Source organism: Phyllobates terribilis, unplaced genomic scaffold (assembly GCF_046119375.1).
Source record: "Phyllobates terribilis strain yellow unplaced genomic scaffold, ASM4611937v1 Scaffold_5__5_contigs__length_657084704, whole genome shotgun sequence".
NCBI lineage: Eukaryota > Metazoa > Chordata > Amphibia > Anura > Dendrobatidae > Phyllobates > Phyllobates terribilis.
Genome location: NW_027362765.1, coordinates 156,508,728 through 156,532,165, shown reverse-complemented (window position 1 = coordinate 156,532,165; position 23,438 = coordinate 156,508,728). Strand labels below are relative to the sequence as shown.

The 23,438-nt window shown below is 44.2% G+C and overlaps 1 protein-coding gene across 5 annotated transcripts in view; it reads left to right on the top strand.

The window, feature by feature from the left end:
* Positions 1 to 23,438, top strand: part of ABI3 (ABI family member 3) — an 88,940-nt gene that overhangs the window by 26,829 nt on the left and 38,673 nt on the right. For all 5 annotated transcript variants that reach the window (XM_073681077.1, XM_073681076.1, XM_073681075.1 and 2 more), the window contains 2 exons: positions 2,891 to 3,012; positions 7,993 to 8,100. In XM_073681077.1, coding sequence (XP_073537178.1) covers positions 2,891 to 3,012; positions 7,993 to 8,100 — 230 coding nt within the window. The remainder of the gene's footprint in view (positions 1 to 2,890; positions 3,013 to 7,992; positions 8,101 to 23,438) is intronic.

Sequence of the window (23,438 nt, the reverse complement as noted above, 5' to 3'; positions counted from 1 at the left end):
TAGGCCACTCCAGGACCCAGGACCTTGAAATGCTTCTTACGGAGCCACTCTTTAGTTGCCCTGGCTGTGTGTTTCAGGTCATTGTTATGCTGGAAGACTCAGCCACAACCCATCTTCAATGCTCTTACTGAGGGAAGGAGGCTGTTGGCCAACATCTTGCGATACATGACCCCATCTATCCTCCCTTCAATACGGTGCAGTCATCCTGTCCCCTTTGCAGAAAAGCACCCTGACATGCCAATATTTTCCCTGCCATGCTTCATGGTTGGGATGGTGTTCTTGGGGTTGTACTCATCCTTCTTCTTCCTCAAACGTTTGGAGTTAATACCAAAAAGTTCTATTTTGATCTCATCTGCCTACATGACCTTCTCCCATACCTCCTCTGGATCATCCAGATAGTCATTGGCAAACTTCAAACGGACCTGGACATGTGCTGGCGTGAGCCGCGGGACCACAGTCTAATGTTAGTAACTGTGGTCACAGTTCTCTTCAGGTCATTTACCAGGTCCTCCCGTGTAGTTCTGAGCTGATTCCTGACCTTTCACAGAATCATCGTTACCCCATGAGGTGAGATCTTGCATGGAGCCCCAGACAGAGAAAGATTAACAGTCATCTTGTGTTTCTTCCATTTTCCAATAATTGCGCCAACAATTGTTGCCTTCTCACCAAGCTGCTTGCCTATTGTCCTGTAGCCCATCCCAGCCTTGAGCAGGTCTACAATTTTGTCCCTGGTGTCGTTAGACAGCTTGCTGGTCTAGGCCATGGTGGAGAGGTTGGAGTATGATTAATTGAGTGTGTGGACAGGTGTCTTTTATACAGGTAACGAGTTCAAACAAGTGCAATTATTACAGGTAATGAGTGCAGAGTACTAGGGCTTTTTAATGAAAAACTAACAGGTCTGTGAGAGCCAGAATTCTTGCTGGTTGGTAGGTGATCAAATACTTATTTCATGCAATAAAATTCAATTTAACTATTTAAAAATCATACAATGTGATTTTCTGGTTTTTATTTTTAGATTTTGTCGCTCACAGTTGAAGTGTACCTACGATAAAAATTACACACCTCTCTATCCTTTGTAGGTGGGAAAACTCGCAAAATCGGCAGTGTATCAAATACTTATTTTCCCCACTGCTTGTATTATACACATATAAGAGTGAAATGCTGTCCTGCAGCAATACTCCAAAGTGTTCAGAAAGTGTCTAACCTCTTCTCTTCCTGTATCTAATCATATTACTCTATATAACCTCCCTATATCGCCTCCTATTACTCCATATAACCTCCCCTATATCTTCTGCTATTACTCCATATAACCTCCCTATATCTCCACCTATTACTCCATATAACCTCCATCTCCTCCTATTACTCCATATAACCTCCCCTATATCTCCTCCTATTACTCCATATAACCTCTCCTATATCTCCTCCTATTACTCCATATAACCTCCCTATATCTCTTCCTATTACTCCATATAACCTCTCTATATCTCCTCCTATTACTCCATATAACCTCCCTATATCTCCTCCTATTACTCCATATAACCTCCCTATAGCTCCTCCTAATACTCCATATAACCTCCCTATATCTCCTCCTATTACTCCATATAACCTCCCCTATATCTCCTCCTATTACTCCATATAACCTCCCTATATCTCCTCCTATTACTCCATATAACCTCCCTATATCTCCTCCTATTACTCCATATAACCTCCCTATATCTCCTCCTATTACTCCATATAACCTCCATCTCCTCCTATTACTCCATATAACCTCCCCTATATCTCCTCCTATTACTCCATATAACCTCTCCTATATCTCCTCCTATTACTCCATATAACCTCCCTATATCTCCTCCTATTACTCCATATAACCTCTCTATATCTCCTCCTATTACTCCATATAACCTCCCCTATATCTCCTCCTATTACTCCATATAACCTCCCTATATCTCCTCCTATTACTCCATATAACCTCCATCTCCTCCTATTACTCCATATAACCTCCCCTATATCTCCTCCTATTACTCCATATAACCTCTCCTATATCTCCTCCTATTACTCCATATAACCTCCCTATATCTCCTCCTATTACTCCATATAACCTCTCTATATCTCCTCCTATTACTCCATATAACCTCCCCTATATCTCCTCCTATTACTCCATATAACCTCTCCTATATCTCCTCCTATTACTCCATATAACCTCCCTATATCTCCTCCTATTACTCCATATAACCTCCCTATATCTCCTCCTATTACTCCATATAACCTCTCTATATCTCCTCCTATTACTCCATATAACCTCCCTATATCTCCTCCTATTACTCCATATAACCTCCCTATAGCTCCTCCTAATACTCCATATAACCTCCCTATATTTCCTCCTATTAGTCCATATATCTCCTCCTATTACTCCATATAACCTCCCCTATATCTCCTTCTATTACTCCATATAACCTCTCCTATATTTCCTCCTATTACTCCATATAACCTCCCTATATCTCTTCCTATTACTCCATATAACCTCCCCTATATCTCCTCCTATTACTCCATATAACCTCCCCTATATCTCCTTCTATTACTCCATATAACCTCCCCTATATCTCCTCCTATTACTCCATATAACCTCCCTATATCTCATATTACTCCATATAACCTCCCTATATCTCCTTCTATTACTCCATATAACCTCTCCTATATTTCCTCCTATTACTCCATATAACCTCCTTATATCTCCTCCTATTACTCCATATAACATCCCTATATCTCCTCCTATTACTCCATATAACCTCCCTATAGCTCCTCCTAATACTCCATATAACCTCCTTATTTCTCCTCCTATTATTTTACAAGGCCATTAAGCGACAAGTATTTCTTTGCTTTATTACTACAGAAGTCCAGATACAATTTTTCCTAATTTTGCGTATCCTACTGAAATAAATAGTGACTTACCTTTGCCACCACCTGAGCACCAAGATCCTTCTACACTTCAGGCCCAACGATCACTAAAGACACGTGAGTGTGATATCTAGGCTGAGTTTACTATCTATAATCAATGTGTCAGATTACTGTAATGTCATTTCACAACCATGTTAAATTGGTCTTAATGGAAAGCTATAATTAGGAAATTACCTATTCTTTGAGTCAGGTTTTGGTGTTAAATATATATATTTTTTACATTTTTGGTGAATTTTTTTCCACAACGTGATTTTTATTGAAAACTAAAAAATCGAAATCTTTTCATTTTCACACTTACTACTGGGGCTTTTTTAAACTATCTTCCTGCTGTTTCAGGAAACAACATATGCACATAGCCACAATGAATAGACTCTAGCTCTATCTCATGTATGGAAGAATCTGATAAGTGGATGGAAATGTGTTATGGGAGGGTGAACAGGATCAGCTATGACATACAGTTGAAAACAGAAGTTTACATACACTATATAAAAAGACACATATGCATGTTTTTCTCAATATCTGACATAAAATCAGAATAAACCTTTCTTGTTTTAGGTCAATTAGGATTACCATAATTTTTAATATTTGCCAAATGCCAGAATAGTGAGAGAGCGAATATTTTAAGGCATTTTTATTACTTACTGCAAAGTCAAAAGTTTACATACACTAAGATTATTATGCCTTTAAATCTCTTCCTGACTTCTTGGTTGATTTCTTTAGACTTTCCCTTGATGCTACACAAAGAAGCAGTCTGTTTCAGTTGTGCATTAAAATACATTCACAGGTGTGTCTCTAATGAACTTAGATGTTGCCACAAAACCTATCAGAAGCTTCCAAACACGACATCATCATATGGGCAGTCCAGAATTGTTTTTTTTTATGTTATACATAGAGGCACTGATGTATCGGTTTCATGTGCAGTACATCACTTGTAAATAGCATTTCAGCAATATTGCATGCCTTACTTGAATACTCCATTCGGCTTTATATCAGCCCTTTTGTGACCATAGCCCATTTCCTTGCGGCAGCCATGCCCCGGCCTGTCAAATCTACTCTCCTTTAATTAATGCTTCCAATTCTGGCCTGTACGTTGCCTCTTTAACCCCACTCCTCTAGCTGTCGAGAGTCCCCACAAACTCACAGTTCTACCTTGGGTTCCCGGCTGTACTCACTGCAGCTGAGCTCTCCTTCCTTATCTGTTCCACTTTCCAGGATCCAGGATGTTATGGTCGTATTAAAATCCAGTTACTAATTAAGGTTTGCTACTTCAGCAATCTTCTTCTTTGGACTCGCTCAGTATGTGGCTACACTTCTTGCTTCTCCCTGTTGCATCAACCACTAACTAATTCACTAACCAGGAAACATCCACTTTTTGCACCCCAAAACTCCTCCCAGCTACAGGGCTAGGCCAGGTGTTCAAGGGAACCTGTTGTGAAAAAACCCTATTAACCTGCAGATATAGAGTTAATCCGAGCATCCTGGCAGCCTCTGGCCTTCAGTCATAAAGGCGTTTCCAGCGTGGCTTCAGTGGCCGTTTTGTACATAGTGAGCGGCATCTGTAAACACGGCCTTGACACTGATTACTGGCGACTAGTGTCGGGAGCATGGTTACAGCTGCTGCTTACTATATACAGAGCAGCAACTGAAGCCGGGACGGCTGCGCCTCTATGACTGAAAGCTGGTGGCTGCCGGGAGGAATAAAGTTAATTTCCTCCTAGCAGCCATTGTCTTAGTCTGGAGGCTGCACGGCTTCAGAATGCTATTAACCTTCCTATTAACAACATACATCTCGGTTAATAGCATAGGAAGCACCAATAATACATTAACAGTCATATCAATTATCATACACAAAAAATTCAACAATTTAGTTAAATAACATCTTAGGCTGTGTGCCCACTATGCATTTTTCAAGCGTTTTTGCTGCGGAATTTCCGCAGCATAAACGCTTGCAAAACGCTTGGTAAACCGTGCCCCATGATCCCCAATGAAAATCTGCATGTTCTGTGCCCATGCTGCGGATTTTTCCGCAGCGGATTTTCCTTGCGGAAAAATCCACAGCATGTCCATTATTTGTGCGTTTCTGCATGCGGATTTGAGGTCCCAATGCATTTGAAAAACACAAGTCAAATCTGCATGTAAAAACGCTGCAAAAACGCGTGTAAAATCCGCAAGCGTTTTTACTGCCAAGAACATGCAGAAACGCTGCAGGAATTTTCTGCTTCATTTCTGCATCGTGGGCACATACCCTTAAATAACAATTTATCAATAACATCTTCAAGGGGTGTTTTTACTTCTGCCATAATCTTACATGTGTACTGTGTCTCGCCCAGGGGGATATAGGGGACTCGGTACCCGGGCCTTTTACCTTGTTTAGGATGTCACGGCAGTTGGCTCCCAGGCCCGTACTCTGGGGTCTCTCTTGAAAAAGGGTTTTTTTTGGGTTGGTAACAGTTTTTGTCTCGTGACGCCACCTGTGGTTTCTGGTAACGGGTACCAGCGCTGCTGCAGACCTCCGGGGCAGGTGTTAGGGCAGCTGGGTTGGTGCGGCTCTCCACAGGCAGAGCACAGCCCCAGGGCAGTGTGGGTGCAGATGGTGATGCTGGGCGTTGTAGTGCAGAAGAGATGGCGCAGCAGGAGTAACTGACAGAGACAGGGGATTCACTTCAGTACCTTTACTGGTGCGGATGTCAGATACGGTCCAGGGTATTCGGTAGGAAGGGTGCACTTCTGGACTCTCCCCAGTGAGCGTGTATAAGGCCTCCTGGTCCGTTTCTCCCTCTCTCTAAGCTCCTGGCCAGCCTGCAACTGGGCCTAACTTCTGTGTTGTGTCGTTCTCTCACCTCTCGCTTGGTAGTAGGACCTTTCTCTGGCAACCACTATCCCTGGACGCCGGGGCCTTCGTGGTTCCTTGTCCTGTAAAAGGTTTAGCTTCAGGTCGACCAGGGAGCTGTAATCCTCCTGGTATGCCGGTAATCCCTACTGGGTATAGAGGGCCCTGTAGGCGTGGACCCGGTGTCCAGATTATGTCTTGGGGTGAGCCTGTGATGCTCCTCTGCCCCTTAACTCCTTTCTCCTCTCTCCTTGCCTCGGCCACACTCGGGGCCCTCAATACAGCAGCAGCCGTGCTGCTTCTTCACTGGTCTAAGTGCCAGCACACTCTCCTCAGACTAAACTGAACTGCCTGACTCCACCCTCCATATATATATCCCTAACAGGGCTCCCTCTGGTGGTATGAGGTGGAAGGGTGGAGGTGTTTGTTTGTAGTGAGGGCCTCTTGTGGAGTAGTCCATCCATGCACCCTTTTGGGTCCTGTGGTACCTGTTGTAGTAGGGTGCCACAACTGCATATATGCCTACATAATACACATAATACATGTTCATAATGTGTAAATGCATTTGATTCTGTATTGTATATATGTGTGTATTTCATTTATATGTATGTGTGCCTTATGTGAATATGCACATGTATGTGCATATTTCGTTTGTGTTTGTATATGCTTGTGTGTAACGCGTGCGGGGTGGTAGCCACAGGCAAGGCATTCGTCTGAGGCGCCCCAGCATGTCACATGAAAGTGGAGGTCCTGGCTGGGTGTTTGAACTTGTGGTGTGAGGGCGCTACACTCATGCAGGCCGCATGTAACCGATGTTGCTGGTTTGCCAGGACCAGATGGTTCATAGTTCAATGAGAGAGACTACTGTTCAAAAATAAAATCTTTACTGAATGGCAACTTGATAAGGGTTATATACAAGGGATAGAGAGTACACAGACTTATGGACGTTTCCTTTACCGTATGAAACATTTTCCACACAGAATCCTTCCTTAGTAGTTTACTCCAGAGCTATTTATGTACACTGTTTCTCCCTACTTCTCCAAAACCCAGCTTTAATGCTACAGTCCTGATTAACAAGTCTCATTCACTTGTTCAGCGGTTCCACGTCCTATTTCTTCCACTACTGGCGCCCTGGAACTTCGGCTGGGGACCCTTCACTAGTCCCATATACTCAGTCCTGTTCAGGCCCGTTAACTTCGGCGTTATAAGCTCAAGGCCTAGTGGCTAGACATCCTCTCGCAGGACACGTCTCCACAAGGCTACTCTGTTTTTCTGTCACTTATCCTCAGGATCTTGCTATCCCTTCTCTTCGGTCTCCTCTCATTTAGGGGCACCCTCGAATGCTGCACTGTACACCTTGGACCTGGTGTTCCATTCAATACGCACTCCAGGTTCTATCTTTCTTTCTAGCAGGAAACAGTCACTCTCCCTAACACAACCTCCTTCCACTGTGGGCTAGTCCCAAACATTAACTCCTACTGTTCCTTAATTATACACATTATACAGGAACACAATACATTACAATTCACATTACACAATATTTACATAAGATGCAAGACATTATTCACTTTAATTACATTTTACATCACACTAACGCCATGGGTCTCTTCAGGGGTAGAAAAGCGACTGCAGCGGTCCACTACCCTTACATGTGTATACACAGACATGTGTATACGCAGTTGGGGCATAAAGGAGGGGGGTGTCAGACACACATCATGCACAGGGAATTTTTACTGTCAGTGTCCACCTCTGCTAAAATCCTGCACCGACCCCTTGCTGAGACCCCCACCCATCACTCAAAGCATCATTGTATGTTTGTCTCCCCACTCTGGGAGCTGTTATTAACAGCTGATAAATGGGGGTGATTGATATCAGACCCCAATTGCTTGATAATGATGACTTATCCTAAATGCATGAACAATCCCTTTAAGCTCCAGTACAATGCTGTTATCTAATCCTTCTGTGCACAAAGTGAAGTCATGATGGTGACTGACAGCCGATAAGCTCTTGAGTATACTTACTGTTTATAATCCTCCATCTCCGATTATAGAAATGTATCTGATTACAACCCCAGATATACGCCATTGCTGAAAATGTTCTAAACCCAAATAATGTAAAGATGACTCTTTCTTGTTCTTACTTATGCTTGAGTTTTTATATTTTCCCATCAATTTTCCATTTTTGACTCTCACTTCCTTAATTTTCAGGCTCCAACTTCCCTGACACTTGTTCTCTGCCGTGCAGTGACCTCCCTCCTCCTCCTCCAGAATCTGACGTGAATGGGTCACTGTGGCTCCCCGCTCCCATTATAAAAGGTATTTTTGTTTTGTTTTCGAAGCTGATAAACCAGGAAACAGCAGTGAATAATGCAAAAAAGGCAGAATCCAAAAGATCAAACCTGAAGCTGCCCTCCCAGCTTTTGTGCTCTGTACATACAGTCTATTTATTGTGCTGTAGTATGGCACCATCTAGTGGAAAGATAGTATATAACACAACTCAGCAGGTTTTTTTCTCTATAGACCTTTATGGCATACAGTCCTCATAAAAACTAAGTACACCCTCTTTGAATTCTATGGTTTTAAATATTAGGGGGGATTAATAAAAAAAAATATCTAGTCCATAGAAGGTCTTACATTTAGGTAAATACAAACCTGAGATGAATGTGACATCAGAAGTAGTGCTGTTGCATTAAAAGCATACAGCAACTATTAGAAGTAACACAAGCACAGGAGACAGGAAGTGTTGTGCTCCAGAAGCTTCCAGCAACTAGAGTGGTTAACACAGTCACAAGAGACAAGGAGTGGTTAGCAGAGCCCCAGGGGGATTGTGGGGAACTTGTTTACTATTCTGGCTGCAGCCAAAAGGGAGAAGTGGTGTGTGTGATCTGTATCTCACAGAAGTGCAGGAAAGGGAACAGTATTCAAGTCCAGGGTGAAGCTCAACACAGGTCAGATACCCTGCACTGTTAGTTCAGGAAGTCTATCATCGGGCAGGACGATAAGGACTGGAAGGAATTGTGTCACAGAGATCATCTCTCTCATCAAATCCTCCCCCCTCCATCTCCATGCAGGATAAAGAATGCTGTGTACAATTGAGTCCTTGTGAAGGTAAAGCCTGTGGTATGCATTAAAACTGTGCTGTACTGTGCTACCGGATAATAGACTGTGTACTGCTGTGCTGAAAAGGAGATTGTACTGTTGTTACTGGAGCCTGTTGCTCAAAGAGACATTTACATTGCACTGGCTGTGCCTCATTAAATGTTACTGTTCTACTATTTATGAGGACTCTTGTCAAATGTGTCTGGTCAGCAATTGAATCTGTCCTGTGCCTGAGAGAAGCTGCAGCCTATGGTCGCCTAGAATAACAGTTTCCCCAGGATTCCAACGAATTCATGAAACCGGTCTCGCCCCTATCTGAACTTAGGCAGCGTGCGTGTAACATTGGGAATTAGCATGTAGATTGAGAAGAGGAAAAGTGTCTGGAAAAACACAGCAGCACAGCACCTCAACTCAACTCTGCTACACCAGTTAAAGGGGACCAGCCCTAAAGAAAACTCACTGGCAGCAATGGATGTGCAAATACAAATGAACAGAATCAGTGAGCTGCTTCTTCAGCTAACCTGTGAAGAATTGAGAACAGTAGCAGAACATATAAAGTTGTCAGAAGAACAGATTTCTAAAACATAAAACCGCAGGCAACTGTTAGCTGCCATTAATGCAAAAATGGATGAGCTGGGGGAGAAAGAAGCAGAAGACGTCATGGAACGTCTCCAGGAGCTAACACAGTTTCTAACCAGGTTGAAGTTGGAGGATGGAGGGGTGGCACCAGTTACCAAAAGCGTGAATCTCTGTCTGCAGACAGAACTACAGGAATTGAAAGAACAATTCAAAGCCCTAACAACAGCCCTGCAAGAATCGACAAAAACCTCTGAACGGGTGATAGACTCAGACAGGACCTTTAACCTGCGCGGTTTAGATAAATCAGGGATGACAGTCCTATCTAACACCACAAATCACCATATGGAAAGAATTCAAGATCCTGGGACAGATTGGAGAGTGTGCACAGAAAGAGAAACTGTCTTATATGAACTTGTTGCACCAGATCGATGCAGGCTTACAGAAAGGCTACCAGCTAGATGAGATCGTTGAGGGGGTGGTGAAAGCGATCAGCCCAGGACTGAACCTCCATAATATGCTAGAAATGAAGAGTCAATTGACCTTGCAACAGCTGAAGATGATTTTAAAAGGGCACTATAAAGAAGAGAGTACTTCAGAGTTGTTCCACCGACTCATTAACCTCTCACAGAAAAATAATGAATCACCCCAAAGTTTCTTGTTCAGAGCAACTGAACTGAAGGAAAGACTGTTGTTTGTATCCAGAGATATAGAAGCAGAAGAGAAGTTTGATGCTGGACTAGTCCAGAAGAAGTTCTTGAGATCATTGGGAACGGGGTTAATCAGCAAAGACGTCAAGTTGCAGCTGGAACAGTACCTAGAAGATCCTGGCATTTTGGACGAAGTCCTAATTGAAAAAATGAATGAGGCCGCTAGTTTGGAGTCAGAGAGCGAACAGAAGTTAAAGAAAGGCTCTGCTCCTAAAATCACCAAAATGAGTCAGCTGAAGTTGGAGACCCCCGGTGGCCAGTCCAAAGATCATCATGAAGACCCTCCAGTGTCACCTACGAGAGGGAACCTTAAATCACCAACAAAAGAGAGGACCGCCAGCGCTGACCAGGAGGAAGTAATAGGAGAACTACGAGCCAAGTTGATTGAGGTGAAAAAGTTGATTCGTTACAGGCCAAAACCTGTATCCCTCAGACCCAGGAGTGGGTTCCAGAACAGAAGATACCCGGCTTGTGAAGTGTGCCGTTCATCAAATCAGAGTACGGTGTGTGTCCACTGTCTAAGATGTGGTGAGGAAGGACATTATGCCAAGGAGCGGCAATGGTCACGGTCGATTGTGTTAAAAGGCAGGAGGTTGCCAGTGCGGGGCGACTGGTAACTGCGACACGGAGGAGGCCCCAGAAGCAAATCCATATCTCACCAAACCCCAGAACAACGCATGAGGTAAAACGGCTGCGTCAGTACTATCCCCAAGTGTGTTCCCGTCTACAACAGCTGCAAGAGAGACAGGGGCATCAGTTACTTAATGCCCAGTGCGGAGGTCAAACAATGTACTCCTAGGAGGAGGATTCCTCGGTCAGTAAAGATAGCCTCATCAGCCTAATCGGTGAAAGGTGCATTATACATTGCCAGCTAGATGGACTCCTGGTAAAAGCACTGTGGGACACAGGACCCCAAGCAAGCCTTTTAAATGAGGAATGGAGAAGGTGCTACCTGCCACATACCTGCCTTTGGTCGCTAAAAGAACTCTTAGGACCAGTGGAACTCCACAGCAAAGCTGTCAACCAGACCGAAATCCCTTTCATAGGCTGGGTGGAAGTGACTTTCAAACTGAGGGCTTCGAAGAACAGCAACACCATTGAGCTTTTCGTACCTTTTCTCGTGACCAGTGATCAGAACGTAGCAGAGGATCCTTTCCTGGGTTATAATGTAATCAGTGAGGTCATCACGAAACACAAGTCAGGGACGCTAGTGGTGGATGCAATTGCCACATCACTTGCCATACCCAAAGCCGTGGCGGAAAATGTGATTCATAGAGTAAAGAAAGCACAGAATACAATGGACCTAAAAGAAGTCAAGGTAGGCTGGATCCCAACCATCATCCCTGCAAACCAAATGGTGGGGATGAGGTGTGGAGTCCGGGTAGAACTGGGAAGAAACGTCCAGAAAAGACTATTCATGCGAAAAGACTCCTCAGAACTTCCAGAAGGCCTAGTTCAAGGTGAGACTGCTTACGATTCCTACTGGTGGGTTTGCTTGAGTGACAGTACCAGTGATGAATACTACGAAACACGAAATTAGAATGGATCCAAAGACTGTGTTAGGTCACATTGAAACCGTTAAAACGGTATATCCAGCCAGCGTGAGACCCACCCAGGGTCTACCGTGAATTCAGTCTCCCCACCAAGGAACAGGAGTTGCCCAGGGGAGGAAATTGCATGACCCACCTCAGGGTCCTGGGATCCCCCAGTATCCCTGGAACACTTGTGTGCTGAAGATATAGCGATAGCAAAACAGATGCTTAGAGAAGAGTGTCATGCATTCTCTAAAGATGACTCTGATATAGACTGTATCCCGTCGTTGCAATTGAAAATCAATTTGAAAGACACGACCCCAGTAATCAGAAGTTACATGTCTGTGCCAAAACCATTACATTGTGAAGTGAAAGAATATTTACTAGATCTCATCAACAGAGGTTGGGTCCAAAAGTTGAAGTCGTCTTATTCCTCTCCTATTGTCTGTGTTAGGAAAAAGGACAGTACGTTGAGACTCTGTTGTGATTACCGGGAACTAAACCGAAAGTCAGTACCTGATCGACACCCAATACCAAAGATCCAAGATATGCTGGATAGCCTATCAGGAAGTACCTGGTTCTCTGTCCACGATCAGGTTAAGGCATGCCACCAAGGATTTGTCAAAGAGTCCAGTAGACCCTTGACAGCATTCATTACACCGTGGGGATTATATGAGTGGATTCGCATACCATTTGGGCTCCAGCAGAATTCCAGAGGAGCATGGAGACATGTTTACAAGAATTGAGGGACGATATTTGCCAGCCGTACGTGGATGACAATATGCTACACAGAAAAACCTTCTGGGAGAATGGTGAACACGTTAGAACCGAATTACAGTGGTATCAACAACACGGAGTTAAGTTGACCCCAAAGAAGTGTGAACTGTTCAAAAGGCAAGTCCGATTTCTGGGGAAAATTGTGTCCGGAGAAGAATATACCATGGACCCAGCAGAAATCACTCCGGTACTGGCCTTAAAAGACAAGCGGCCCTCTACTGTCGGGGAGTTGAGGTAGATGTTAGGATTCCTCTCCTACTATCGTACTTACGTTCAGAACTTCTCCAGGATTGCCACCCCACTATACCTCCTCTTGGGGGGGGGGGCGACAGAGTCAACAACACCCATGGAGAAAAAGAAGAACACGGGTAGGACCGGGCGTAAAAGAAACAACGCCGTTTCGTCCCAACAGCCCCCCATTCTCTGGACAGCAGACCACCACGAGGTATTGGAAGAACTAGTAGTCTACCTGGTAAAACCACCCATCTTGGGATGTCCTGATTTCAATTTACCATTTGTTCTTCATTGTGAAGTTTCTCAAGTTGGACTGGGAGCTGCCCTGTATCAGCATCAAGATGGAAAATTGAGAGTCATCTGTTACGGTTCTAGAACATTGACAGACGACGAGAAGAATTACCATCTACATTCCGAAAAATTGGAGTTCCTGGCACTGAAATGGGCTATCTGTGAACGATTTAGAGATTATATCTACTACAGCAAAGAGTTTGAGGTATACACTGACAGCAACCCTTTGACTTATGTCCTTACTACAGCCAAACTGAATCCAACGGGTCAGAGATGGGTTGCTGAACTAGCTGACTTCAATTTCGGCATCAAGTACAGGCCAGAAAAATGCAATGCGGATGCTAACTGATTGTTGAGAATGCCACTAGAGCCTGAGGAGTTCATGCTAGAATGCTCAGAGGAAGTCAGTCTGGAAGCAATTGAGAGCACTACCCAAGCAGTAGAAGCTTATCAGGAGGAAGACATACCATTGTGGTGTCCGTTGATGGTGGAAACCACCATAAAATTGAGAGAACAAGATCACCCCCTGTCTATTCAACAACTACCAAAAGGAAAAATCTGAAGAGCACAACGGGAAGATCAGATAATTGATAGAATACTACTTTATGTGGACCAAAATCGGTTTCCAAGTAAACGGGAGAGAGACAATGAGTCACCAGCAGTATCTGTTTTAATTAAAGAATGGACAAAGCTCTACCTCAGTGAAGACGGTATCCTGTATCGTAAAGGAGGACAAAACCGGGAGTTGGTACTACCCACCTGGGAGTGGAAAAGACAACAAATTTGATCTGTGAACGTTTCTTCTGGCCGTACATGCAGAGAGATATTGAGAGGTACGTGACCAGGGAGTGTGGGTGTCTGAAAGATAAACGTCCCAACACATCAACCAGGGCACCTATGGGCAACATCCAAAATATGTATCCGTTTGAGATGGTCTCAATAGACTTTCTACATCTCGAGATGTGCAAGGGTGGTTACGAATACATCTTGGTGGTGATGGACCATTTCACTCAATTTGCTCAAGCATATGCCACCACCACTAAATCGGGTCGTACAGCGGCAGAGAAGATCTTAAGGATTGGGTTCCCTACGAGCTTACACCACGACCAAGGAAGAGAATTTGAGAACCAGCTCTTTGCCAACCTAGGAAAGTAATGTAGAATTAAGAGATCCCACACAACACCCTATCACCCAGAGGGTAATGGACAAGTGGAACGGTTTAACCAGACATTATTGTCGATGTTTCGCACTTTAACAGCTGATGAAAAGAAAAACTGGAAGAGTTCTCTGTCAAAAGTGGCACATGCCTATAACTGTACAAAGAATGATGCAACGGGTTACTCACACTTTTTCCTATTGTATGGACAATCACCAAGACTGCCAATCGACATCATGTTCGATACTTCGGTGTCAGAGATTTACAGAACGGAAGAGGCATACAACATAGCGTCCAAAGTGGTTACGCAAGGACAGAGCAAGAGTAAGGAGTACTATGATCGAAAATGTTATGGACCAGAATTGGCACCAGGAAGCTGGGTGCTAGTCAAGAACGTACGTGAGAAAGGCGGTCCAGGAAAACTTCGTTCGTACTGGGAAGACAAGGTGTATGTGGTCATAAGGAGGAAAGCTGATGACAGCCCAGTGTATGAAATCCAATCGGAAACGGGAGACAAGAAAACCAGAATAGTCCATCGGAATTTACTACTACCCTGTGATTATCTCCCACCACAACAAGACTTCCCAGAAGTAGACCGACATCGTCCGAGATTAACTAAGGAACCACCACAGACTGAAGCTCTGGAGGTGGATAGTGACCTTGAAAGTTTCGATGGAGAAGAACACACCGTTGTATTTCTCGGACCGGCAAGGAGAGAGATGTACCATCCTCAGGAGAGTGAACTAAGTCCTGAGGCTCCAGAGTTAGTACCATGGAGTACAGATGAAGTCCAATACAGATCTGATGATCGAACACCAGTCCCTGAAGAGACCGATCGACACTCAGGAGGAGCGGAGTTACCAGACCGTGCGGAGACAGGTGACTCAGTACAAGTAAAGGAACTTACAGAGGCAGCTCCTAGAGCATCTGAGGATGCATGGGAAATGAGTGCAGCGGAAGAAACTCCTGTGACCTAAGAACCTGTGGTATCTGAGGAACAACCCACCAGGAGGATTATATCGACTCGAGAAATGAGGAGGCCCGTGATGCTGACGTACGAGACACTTGGTGAACCGAGTCAACTGCCAAGGACTGTCGACTGGAAACAGGTATCTCTGCCTGTGCACCAGGTAAGCCCACTTGAGTGGTATTCACCACCGAGAGGCAGTATGGAAGATGGTACCTGGTGGAAAGACTTGTTTTCATGCTTTGATTTTCCTTAAAAGACATTGTAGAAACAAAGAACTGTTAAAGGGGTTGTCGAGTACTTTTAAAAATATGCCAATGTCTTTTAATGATAAATAGAAGCTTTTTTCTAATTACTTTCTGGTGCTGTTTCTGCCTGTGAGCGGCGCTATCGGTGGCCGCTCACAGGCAGCACGTGACCCCCGGCTGCAGCCTTCTCTGATATCCGCTGACGTCTCACGACAAGTCCAGTCTGCAGCCGAGGATCCCTCTTCCGCGTTCCACCGGTGGCTGCTGGGTTGTGGGCGAGGTTACCCTGTACAAAATATCACCCCAGACTGTCCCTGTTATAGTACATGCTCTCCACACTGCCCTCTCCTTTCCATACTGGGCCCCCTCTTCACACTGTGTCCCCCCTATAGGGCCCAGTCTCTATACTGTGCCCCCTCATCACACTCCCCTTCCTTAGCATACTGTTCCCTGCTGGCTGTGACCTTACACTGCCCCCCCCCATGCTACCCCCCACCCACTACTCAGTCTATATTCTGTGCCCGCTCACACTTTTCTTCCCCCATACTGTCTCCTCACACTATTCCCCTCAATAGTCTCCATACACGTTTCTCCCTAGCTCCTCATATTTCCTCCGCACACATCCCCCCAACTCCACATACTGTGTCCGCATATTTTTCCCCTCACTACCAATAATGTGTCTGTATCCAACCCCCTCAGATTTAATCCCCCCTCCACACTGAATAAATCCCACCCTCCACACTGAATAAATCCCCCCTCCACACTGAATAAATATCCCCCCTCCACTCTGAATAAATATCCCCCCTCCAAAATGAATAAATAGCCCTCCTGAATACTGAATAAATATGCCCCTGCACAATGAATAAAAAGCCCCCTGCACAATTAATAAATATGCCCTCCTGCACAATTTATGAATATGCCCCCTGCACAATTACTAGCCCCCCTGCACAAGTAATAAATATGGCCCCTGCACAATTGCTAGCCCCCTTGCACAATTAATAAATATGCCCCCCTGCACAATTACAAGCCCCCTGCACAATTACTAGCCCCCCTGCACAATTAATAAATAGCCCCCCTGCAAAATTACTAGACCACCTGTACAATTAATAAATATCCCCTCTGCACAAGTAATATGCCCCCTACACAATTAATAAATATGCCCCCCTGCACAATTACTAGCCCCCCTGCACAATTAATAAATATGCCCATCTGAACAATTACTAGCCCCCCTGCACAATTAATAAATAGCCCTCTGCACAATTACTAGCCCCCCTGAACAATTAATAAATATCCCCCCTGCACAAGTAATATGCCCCTGCACAATTAATAAATATGTCCCCCTGCACAATTATTAGCCCCCCTGCACAATTTATAAATATGCCCCATGCACAATTACTAGCCCCCCTGCACAATTAATAAATAGCCTCCTGCACAATTACTAGCCCCCCTGCACAATTAATAAATAGCCTCCTGCACAATTACTAGCCCCCCTGCACAATTAATAAATATCCCCCTCCACAAGTAATATACCCCCTGCACAATTAATAAATATGCCCTCTGCACAATTACTAGCGCCCCCTGCACAATTAATAATTATCCCCCCTGCACAATAAATATGCCCCCTTCACAATTAATAAATATGCCCCCTGCACAATTATTAGCCCCCTGTACAATTAATAAATGTCCCCCTCCACAATTTCTAGCCCCCTGCACAATTATTAAATATACCCCCTGCACAATTATTAGCCCCCTGCACAATTAATAGTCCCTGCACAATACCTAGCCCCCCTGTATAATTAATAAATAGCCCCCTGCACAATTAATAAATATACCCCCTGCACAATTAATAAATATGGCCCCTGCACAAGTAATATGCCCCCTGCACAATTAATAAATATGCCCCCTGCACAATTACTAGCCCCCTGCACAATTAATAAATATGCCCTCTGCACAATTACTAGCGCCCCCTGCACAATTAATAATTATCCCCCCTGCACAATAAATATGCCCCCTTCACAATTAATAAATATGTCCCCCTGCACAATTATTAGCCCCCCTGCACAATTTATAAATATGCCCCATGCACAATTACTAGCCCCCCTGCACAATTAATAAATATCCCCCTCCACAAGTAATATACCCCCTGCACAATTAATAAATATGCCCTCTGCACAATTACTAGCGCCCCCTGCACAATTAATAATTATCCCCCCCTGCACAATAAATATGCCCCCTTCACAATTAATAAATATGCCCCCTGCACAATTATTAGCCCCCTGCACAATTAATAAATGTCCCCCTCCACAATTTCTAGCCCCCTGCACAATTATTAAATATACCCCCTGCACAATTATTAGCCCCCTGCACAATTAATAGTCCCTGCACAATTACTAGCCCCCCTGTATAATTAATAAATAGCCCCCTGCACAATTAATAAATATACCCCCTGCACAATTAATAAATATGGCCCCTGCACAAGTAATATGCCCCCTGCACAATTAATAAATATGCCCCCTGCACAATTACTAGCCCCCTGCACAATTAATAAATATGCCCCCTGCACAATTAATAAATATGCCCCCTGCACAATTACTAGCCCCCCTGCACAATTAATAAATATGCCCCCTGCACAATTACTAGCCCCCTGCACAATTAATAAATATGCCTCCTGCACAATTACTAGCCCCCCCACACAATTAATAATTATCCCCCTGCACAATTAATAAATAAGCCCCGTGCACAATTACTAGCCCCCCTGCACAAATAATAAATAGCCCCCCTGCACAATTAATAAATATATCCCCTGAACAATTACTAGCCCCCTGAACAATTAATAAATATACCCCCTGCACAATTACTAACCCCCTGCACAATTAATAAATATACCCCCTGCACAATTAATAAATATACCCCCTGAACAATTACAAGCCCCCTGAACAATTAATAAATATACCCCCTGCACAATTAATAAATATTCCCCCTGCACAACTACTAGACCCCTGCACAATTAATAATTATTCCCCCTGCACAATTAATAAATATGGCCCCTGCACAATTACTAGCCCCCTGCACAATTAATAAATATGCCCCCTGCATAATTAGTAAATAGCCCCCTGCACAATTAATAAATATGCCCCCTGGACAATTACTAGCCCCCTTGCACAATTAATAAATATCCCCCTGCACAATTAATAAATATGCCCCCTGCACAATTACTAGCCCCCTTGCACTAATTATTAAATATGCTCCTTGCACAATTACTAACCCCCTGCACAATAAATTATTAGCCCCCTGCACAATTAATAAACATCCCCCCTGCACATTAAGGCTATGTGCCCACGATGCAGAAATGAAGCAGAAAATTTCTGCAGCATTTCTGCATCACCCTGGCAGAAAAAAACGCATGCAGATTGTGCATGCGTTTTTCCTGCAGAATACATGCGGATCCACATGCGGGTTCACATGCGTTTCCGCATGCAGATTGACAAGCACTTTCCAGGCGATAGCATCACTTGGAAAGTGCTTGACAACTAGGTCACACTGTATAAATCCATGCAAACAGCATGGATTTATACAGTGTGAACCGTAAAAATTAAAACAAATAAGGCTGTGTGCCCACGTAGCGTTTTACAAGCGTTTTTGATGCGGAATTTCCGCAGCGGAAACGCTTGTAAAACGCTTGGTAACCCGCACCCCATGATCCCCAATGGGTTTCCGCAACTTCTATGCACATGCTGCGGATTTTTCCGCAGCGTTTATGCCGCGTTCAAAAATCCGCAGCATGTCATTTAATTTTGCGTTTCCGCAAGCGGAATTGCCTTTGTCCAATGCATAAAAAACGCAAGGCAATTCCGCATGTGGAAAACGCGTGATAAACGCGCGAAAAATGCGCGATAAACGCGTGCGGAATTCCGCATGCGTTTTTCCGGGAGAGGACTTGCATTTATGCAGCAGAAATTTTCTGCTTCATAAATGCAACGTGGGCACATAGCCTCAAGCTATACTCACCCCCGAGGCCCCGGCGTGGCTGCAGCGCTGCTTCCTGGCTTGTTCCCGGCTGCCGGCATATCGCGAGACAGAGCGGTGAAGGGCCTGCGGTCACATGACTGTGACGTCACCGCAGGTCCTTCAGCGCTGCTGGCATTCAGAGAGAAGACGCCGGACAGGTGAGTATAAACTTTATTTGTTATTTTATTCTTTTTTTACAGGTACAATGGTACCCAGGTCTGGATGAGAGTCTCCTCTCCTCCAGAACAGGGTACCATCCGCACATAGAGACGCATAGAAGCCGCTTGTACAAATGTACAGTCGCGGTTTCTATGCGTCTCAATGCAAGTCAATGGCGGGAGTTCCGCTGCGCTTCCGCAAAATTAAATGACATGCTGCGGATTTTTGTACGTAGCATAAACGCCGCGGAAAAATCCGCAGCATGTGCATAGAACATGCGGAATCCCCTTGGGGACCATGGGGTGCGGATTACCTAGCGTTTTACAAGCGTTTCCGCTGCGGAAATTCCGCAGCATAAACGCTTGAAAAACGCTACGTGGGCACACAGCCTTAATAAATATGCCCCTTGCACAATTAATAGCTCCCTGCACAATTACTAGACCGCCCTGCATAATTAATAAATAGCCCCCTGCACAATTAATAAATATCTCCCCTCCACAATTACTAGCTCTCCTGCACAATTAATAAATAGCTCCCTGCACAATTAATATCCCCCTGCACAATTACTAGCCCTACTTCACAATTAATAAATAGACCCCTGCACAATTAATAAATATCCCCCCCGCACAAGTAATATGCCCCCTGCACAACTAATAAATATGCCCCCTGCACAATTACTAGCCCCCCCTGCACAATTAATAATTATCCCCCTGCACAATTAATATGCCCCCTGCACAATTAATAAAAAGCCCCCCTGCACAATTATTAACCCCCTGCAAAATTAATAAATATCCCCCTACACAATTTCTAGCCCCCTGCACAATTAATAAATATCCCCCTGCACAATTAATAGCCCCCTGCACAATTAATAGCCGCCTGCACAATTAATATTCCCCCTGCACAATTAATGAATAGCCCCCTGCACAATTAATAAATATACCCCCTGCACAATTACTAGCCCCCCTGCACAATTAATAAATATGCCCCCCTGCACAATTATTAGCCCCTGCACAATTAATAAATATACCCCCTGCACAATTAATAAATATCCCCCTGCACAATTAATAAATATGCCCCCTGCACAATTATTAGCCCCCTGCACAATTAATAAATATACCCCCTGCACAATTAATAGCCCCCTGCACAATTAATAAAAAGCACCTTGCACAATTAATAAATATCCCCCTGCACAATTAATAAATATGCCCCCTGCACAATTAATAAATATGGCCCCTGCACAACTACTAGCTCCTGCACAATGAATAAATATCCCCCTGTACAATTAATAAATATGCCCCCTGCACAATTAATAAATATCCCCCTGCACAATTAATAAATATGCCCCCTGCACAATTAATAGCCCCCCTGCACAATTATTAAATATGCCCCATGCACAATTAATAATTATCCCCCTGTACAATTAGCCCCCTGAACAATTAATAAATATGCCCCCTGCACAATTAATAGCCCCCTGCACAATTAATAAAAAGCACCTTGCACAATTAATAAATATCCCCCTGCACAATTAATAAATATGCCCCCTGCACAATTAATAGCCCCCCTGCATAATTAATAAAAAGCACCTTGCACAATTAATAAATATCCCCCTGCACAATTAATAGCCCCCTGCACAATTACTAGCCCCCTGCACAATTAATAAAAAGCACCTTGCACAATTAATAAATAGCCCCCCTGCACAATTACTAGCCTCCCCTGTACAATTAGTAAATAGCCCCCTGCACAATTACTAGCCCCCCTGCAGAATTAATAAATATCCCCCCTGCACAAGTAATATGCCCCCTGCACAATTAAGAAATATCCATCATCCACAATGAATAAAAAGCTCCCTGCACAATTAATAAATATGCCCCCCTGAACAATTACTAGCCCCCCTGCACAATTACTAGCCCCCTGCATTATTAATAAATATGCCCTCTGCACAATTACTAGCCCCCTGCACAATTACTAAATATGCCCCAAGCACAATTACTAGCCCCCTGCACAATTAATAAATATGCCCCCTGCACAATTACTAGCCCCCTGCACAATTAATAAATATGCCCCCTGCACAATTACTAGCCCCCTGCACAATTAATAAATATGCCCCCTGCACAATTACTAGCCCCCTGCACAATTAATAAATATGCCCCCTGCACAATTACTAGCCCCCTGCACAATTAATAAATATGCCCCCTGCACAATTAATAAATATGCCCCCTGCACAATTAGTAGCCCCCTGCACAATTAATAAATATGCCGTCTGCACAATTACTAGCCCCCTGCACAATTAATAAATATCCCCCTGCACAAGTAATATGCCCTCTGCACAATTAATAAATATGCCCCCCTGCACAATTACTAGCCCCCTGCACAATTAATAAATATCCCCATGCATAATTAATATGCCCCCTGCACAATTACTAGCCCCCTGCACAATTAATAAATATGCCCCCCTGCACAATTACTAGCCCCCTGCACAATTAATAAATATCCCCCTGCACAAATATTAGCCCCCTGCACAATTAATAAATATCCCCCTGCACAATTAATAGCCTCCTGCACAATTAATAAATAGCCCCCTGCACAATTAATAAATAGCCCCCTGCAGAATTAATATATATACCCCCTGCACAATTACTAGCCCCCCTGCACAATTAATAAATAGCCCCCTGCACAATTAATAAATAGCCCCCTGCACAATTAATAAATATACCCCCTGCACAATGAATAAATATGGCCCCTGCACAACTACTAGCTCCTGCACAATTAATAAATATACCCCCTGCACAATATTAGCCCCCCTGCACAATTAATAAATATGCCCCCCTGCACAATTACTAGCCCCCTGCACAATTAATAAATATGCCCCCTGCACAAATATTAGCCCCCTGCACAATTAATAAATATCCCCCTGCACAATTAATAGCCTCCTGCACAATTAATAAATAGCCCCCTGCACAATTAATAAATAGCCCCCTGCAGAATTAATATATATACCCCCTGCACAATTACTAGCCCCCCTGCACAATTAATAAATAGCCCCCTGCACAATTAATAAATAGCCCCCTGCACAATTAATAAATATACCCCCTGCACAATTAATAAATATGGCCCCTGCACAACTACTAGCTCCTGCACAATTAATAAATATACCCCCTGCACAATATTAGCCCCCCTGCACAATTAATAAATAGCCCCCTGCACAATTAATAAATAACATCCTGCACAATTACTAGCCCCCCCTGCACTATTAATAAATATCCCCCTCGACAAGTAATATTCCCCCTGCACAATTAATAAATATGCCTCCTGCTCAATTAATAAATAGCCCCCTGTACAATTAATAGTCCCCTGCACAATTACTAACCCCCCTGCACAATTACTAGCCCCCTGCACAATAAATTAATAACCCCCACTCCCCCAATTAATAAACAACCCCATCCCCTCCAGGCAATAAATAATCTCCCCACCCCCGATATAAATCTTCATTGTCTTCAGCTGCATAGCCACAGGAGCACTTACCACCGATGCACTTCTATCTTCTGGGCGCAGTTGAGTGAAGTCAGCAGTGCGATGACATTACCTGATCACGCTGCTGACGTCGCTCTAAGCCAACAGTCAGAGCTTCAATTATGCTCGCGTCTGAAAGCCGCAGCTTCTCTGAGCAGGCTGTCAGCTTGACGCCGGCTCAGACAACGGCCGAATCCCGGTCCGGGGGGCGGCAGAATGCTGCCACCGGGGAGGGGCACCTCGGACAGCCACATTAGGTGGCCCGACAGCGCCCCCCCCTGCCGGCTGCGCCCGGGGTGCATGCCCCGCCTGCCCCCCTTCCTGGATACACCTCTAGTCAAAAGTATGCAAAAGAACATCTAAACAAGTCTGATGCATTTTGGAAAC